Source organism: Xenia sp. Carnegie-2017, unplaced genomic scaffold (genome assembly GCF_021976095.1).
Source record: "Xenia sp. Carnegie-2017 unplaced genomic scaffold, XeniaSp_v1 HiC_scaffold_19, whole genome shotgun sequence".
Taxonomy (NCBI): domain Eukaryota; kingdom Metazoa; phylum Cnidaria; class Anthozoa; order Malacalcyonacea; family Xeniidae; genus Xenia; species Xenia sp. Carnegie-2017.
Window position 1 is genome coordinate 4,799,524 of NW_025813481.1, and position 5,360 is coordinate 4,804,883.

A 5,360-nucleotide genomic window follows, 5' to 3' on the forward strand; every position below is an offset into this window, starting at 1 on the left:
TTTTGTCATATTTTTTTCGGTATTCTCGAAAGAAGAAAATTTTAGAGAATCACAGAAAACGGCTCAATATACTCTTTCATTGTTCAGCGGTATCATATTTACGGAGTATGCGCGTAGCCAAAGCAAAAAATTCAAATTTGAAGAATTCGAACTTGAACGAGTTGAACATTAAAAGTCAAAATTCATCTCTATAATTACAAAAGCTTGCGATGACACTGCATTTTTCTCAACAATGAGATACTTTCAGCATTTTTCTATGTCTTGTTAATATGGTTCGTTTAAGTAAATCTGCGCAACGACAACGCACTCCAGAAAACAGTACAAAACGTAAAGATTATACACCGAAACGTACTATTACAGAAGAGGAAAACAAATCTGGTAAAGTGTACTAAACATACTTCTTCACCATACTGGTTCTTTGAATTCATATTCGTATTGTATTATTAGCGATAAATCACTAATACGATTTTTACATACAGCATAGACTCAGTGCATAGTTTATAGTTGATGTTTATTGTGTACAAAACGTTGGTTTGGTATAAATATTGTTAAACATTATTGAGCTTTGTTAAATGGTGCTCAGAAAATTTAGTACAGTACTTACTATGCACCATTGCTCAGTGCCATTAGAAATTTTTGTATCTGAATCATGCAAATCATATGCCTTACTGCAAATAACTAGCATGGTATATTTTACGATAGTTATAGTTGAGTACATTTAAAATACTAAAAATCTTGTGTTCGAACATTGTTTGTATGAAAAAGCTGGAGTAAGACGTCAAAGACGTCGAAGATATCGACCAGGTACAAGAGCTCTAATGGAGATTCGGCATTATCAGAAAACTACCGACCTTCTATTGCGCAAGATGCCTTTTGTACGAGTGGTATGTTGAAGATTGTAGAATTTGACCAGCCACACATGGACTGGTGAATAAATATTTGTTGTTTGGGAAATTTTAACTGAACATGCCCAGATTTGGCAGGTTTTAAAATGTTCAAATTTGAGTGAATTACTTTTACATGTCAATGGTTTTATGTTCAAGGTGCGAGAAATAGCTATGAAATGGTCATCAAATCATGTGGAACTTAGATGGCAGCTGCCAGCTTTAGAATGCATTCAAGAGGTATGAAGTATTTAAATATTTTTATTATAAAACAATTTTTCAAACTGATTGCAAGCTTTGCATATTGATTACTTCCTAGGAGTACATACTTATGTGAAAAAGGCTCTCAATTTTTTCCTGAATATCAAAGACCAATTAAAGGTTTCATAAGTAGACATTACATTAGATTGTGTTCCATTATTTCATCTTTTTTTAGGCTGCAGAAGCATTTCTTGTTAGGTTATTTGAAGATGCCAACCTTTGTGCGTTGCATGCAAAAAGGATTACAATCATGCCTAGAGATATTCATTTAGCAAGGAGAATTCGTGGAAGAAATGACATTGGCTGATTGTAATTTTTCACTTTAAGATATAGTTACATATGTACCTTAGTTTTTTTAAAATTTAGATGTAACGTTTTTTTATTTAGTGTTAAGTTAAGTTTAGCTTTATACAGTACATGGAACATTGACGCTACTTGCCTTTTGTAAGTAGTGTCATAGTAAAAAAATAGAGTTGTAACAATATAAACAACACGTAGCCTTGGCCATGTCATCAATTTTCATATATGCGAAAAAATAAAAACCTCTACTTGTTTTCTCGAGAAAAACTAGCTGCATGCTGGATGTTTTTCTATCAAATGTTTTGATATTATAAACTTCTGTACGAGAGAAAACTCGATAATTATATACGTGACATCGTTCATCGCAATTTACGGAATTTTGTCTTGATAATAGCATTTCTTGGAAAGGAAAGATGGCCATAAACGGAGAAATTTCTTCAATCGTGTATTCGAAAATTTCCAGCCAAAAAACACAATCCAATCAAATCCCTCAGCCGGAAATCAACTCATTCTACAGACAATGACATTAAAAAAGACAATGGTTACTCAAAAAAGGAAGTTAACTGATGTCAAGCTGTAGAATACAGGCCAAGGATTGATCACGCTGAAGAATGTTCCTAGCTGTTTTGGGGTGTTTCCATATTTCTCGTGAATGTTTTCCATATTAAGTTCTTCTGTTATCTTTTTCAAAAGTGCTTTTGAAATCGGAACTTCTTTCGTTTGAACAAACTTGAAATCTTCTGTGTATGAAAGAAAATATAAAAGTAAAATAAAATTTGATATTTATCCGCTTTCAAGTGATCTCGTGGTTAGAGCACTACCGTGAAATTGGCACCACATTGGGCACCACATTCAACACAACATTCATCACAACATTCAACACCACATTCAACTAAAATTTATCATTCAAAATGATAAATCGAAAAATCGTCTTTAAAACACGTTTCCCATCAAATATAACAGTAAAAAACAATTCTTAACTGTTTATTATTACTTTACTGTCCTTAACCATCAAAAAAAATATATAAAAGTCAAGAAATTAAAGAAAACACTAAGATTTATATTACAGTGTACTTTCCATTTCTCTAAATTAGCCTAAAATTTAAAAACTGCACGGTAGAATTTTTTTAAACTTGGCCAGAATATAGATATTTATATTGTCTAAAATATATCCAAAATCTGGAGGTGGCACTGTAGAAAATCATCGACAAAGTCGGATGACACGAATGCGCGTAATATAATCTTGCATATTTAAGTTAAGAATTCCGATTCTTTAACAAACAAAGCCTTATAAATAAAAAACTACACGGTAGAATTTTTTTAAACTTGGCCAGAATATAGATAATTACATTGTCTATAACATATCCAAAATCTGGAGGTGGCACAAAAAAATAAGTTGTAGAAAATCATCGACAAAGTCGGATGACACGAATGCGCGTAATATAATCTTGCATATTTAAGTTAAGAATTCCGGTTCTTTAACAAACAAAGCCTTATAAATAAAAAACTACACGGTAGAATTTTTTTAAACTTGGCCAGAATGTAGATAATTACATTGTCTATAACATATCCAAAATCTGGAGGTGGCACAAAAAATAAGTTGTAGAAAGTCATCGACAAAGTCGGATGACACGAATGTGCGTAATATAATCTTGTATAATTATGTTGAGAATTTCAAGTCATTGAAAACAAAGGCCTGTAAATAAAAAACTACACGGTAGAATTTTTTTAAACTTGGCCAGAATATAGATAATTATAATGTCTATCACATATCCAAAATCTGGAGGTGGCACAAAAAAAAAATAATATTCCTTGAGAATGTACTCTGGTATTAACTGTGAAGTTGGCACCACATTCGACAAACAGCTCTATAGTTAAAAAACTACACGGTAGAATTTTTTCAAATTTGGCCATATTGTAGATATTCTTACTGTCTAAAATATATCCAAAATCTGGAGGTGGCACAAAAAAATAAGTTGTAGAAAATCATCGACAAAGTCGGATGACACGAATGCGCGTAATATAATCTTGCATATTTAAGTTAAGAATTCTGGTTCTTTAAAAACAAAGCCTTATTAAATAAAAACTACACGGTAGAACTTGGCCAGAATATAAATAATTATATTGTCTATAACATATCCAAAATCTGGAGGTGGCACAAAAAAATAAGTTGTAGAAAATCATCGACAAAGTCGGATGACACGAATGCGCGTAATATAATCTTGCATATTTAAGTTAAGAATTCCTGTTCTTTAACAAACAAAGGCCTATAAATAAAAAACTACACGGTAGAATTTTTTTAAATTTGGCCAGAATATAGATAATTATATTATCTATAACATATCCAAAATCTGGAGGTGGCACAAAAAAATAAGTTGTAGAAAATCATCGACAAAGTCGGATTACACGAATGCGCGTAATATAATCTTGCATATTTAAGTTAAGAATTCCTGTTCTTTAACAAACAAAGGCCTATAAATAAAAAACTACACGGTAGAATTTTTTTTAATTTGGCCATTTTGTAGATATTCTTACTGTCTAAAATATATCCAAAATCTGGAGGTGGCACAAAAAATAAGTTGTAGAAAATCATCGACAAAGTCGGATGACACGAATGCGCGTAATATAATCTTATATAATTATGTTGAGAATTTTAAGTCATTGAAAACAAAGGCCTGTAAATAAAAAACTACATGGTAGAATTTTTTTAAACTTGGCCAGAATATAGATATTTATATTGTCTATAACATATCCAAAATCTGCAGGTGGCAAAAAATAAGTTGTAGAAAATCATCGACAAAGTCGGATGACACGAATGCGCGTAATATAATCTTGCATATTTAAGTTAAGAATTCCGGTTCTTTAACAAACAAAGCCTTATAAATAAAAAACTACACGGTAGAATTTTTTTAAACTTGGCCAGAATATAGATAATTACATTGTCTATAACATATCCAAAATCTGGAGGTGGCACAAAAAATAAGTTGTAGAAAGTCATCGACAAAGTCGGATGACACGAATGTGCGTAATATAATCTTGTATAATTATGTTGAGAATTTCAAGTCATTGAAAACAAAGGCCTGTAAATAAAAAACTACACGGTAGAATTTTTTTAAACTTGGCCAGAATATAGATAATTATAATGTCTATCACATATCCAAAATCTGGAGGTGGCACAAGAAATAAAAAAAATAATATTCCTTGAGAATGTACTCTGGTATTAACTGTGAAGTTGGCACCACATTCGACAAACAGCTCTATAGTTAAAAAACTACACGGTAGAATTTTTTCAAATTTGGCCATATTGTAGATATTCTTACTGTCTAAAATATATCCAAAATCTGGAGGTGGCACAAAAAAATAAGTTGTAGAAAATCATCGACAAAGTCGGATGACACGAATGCGCGTAATATAATCTTGCATATTTAAGTTAAGAATTCTGGTTCTTTAAAAAACAAAGCCTTATTAATAAAAAACTACACGGTAGAATTTTTTTAAACTTGGCCAGAATATAAATAATTATATTGTCTATAACATATCCAAAATCTGGAGGTGGCACAAAAAAATAAGTTGTAGAAAATCATCGACAAAGTCGGATGACACGAATGCGCGTAATATAATCTTGCATATTTAAGTTAAGAATTCCTGTTCTTTAACAAACAAAGGCCTATAAATAAAAAACTACACGGTAGAATTTTTTTAAATTTGGCCAGAATATAGATAATTATATTGTCTATAACATATCCAAAATCTGGAGGTGGCACAAAAAAATAAGTTGTAGAAAATCATCGACAAAGTCGGATGACACGAATGCGCGTAATATAATCTTGCATATTTAAGTTAAGAATTCCTGTTCTTTAACAAACAAAGGCCTATAAATAAAAAACTACATGGTAGAATTTTTTTTAATTTGGC

General features: G+C 31.2%; 1 protein-coding gene across 1 annotated transcript; it reads left to right on the forward strand.

Moving 5' to 3' along the window:
- The first annotated feature begins 88 nt into the window (after positions 1-88).
- Positions 89-1,712, forward strand: LOC124438370 (histone H3.3-like). The gene is made up of 4 exons (XM_046988494.1): positions 89-378; positions 766-884; positions 1,044-1,124; positions 1,321-1,712. Exons 1-4 carry the CDS (start codon positions 270-272, stop codon positions 1,450-1,452), a joined length of 441 nt encoding a protein of 146 aa, XP_046844450.1. The 5' UTR covers positions 89-269; the 3' UTR covers positions 1,453-1,712.
- The last annotated feature ends 3,648 nt before the right edge of the window (positions 1,713-5,360 follow it).

Coding starts and splice junctions, on each gene's coding strand:
- LOC124438370 (XM_046988494.1), top strand. CDS start 270: ATGGTTCGTTTAAGTAAATCTGCGCAACGACAACGCACTCCAGAAAAC. Junction 885..1,043: donor AGATGCCTTTTGTACGAGTG/GTATGTTGAAGA, acceptor TTTATGTTCAAG/GTGCGAGAAATAGCTATGAA. Junction 1,125..1,320: donor CTTTAGAATGCATTCAAGAG/GTATGAAGTATT, acceptor ATCTTTTTTTAG/GCTGCAGAAGCATTTCTTGT.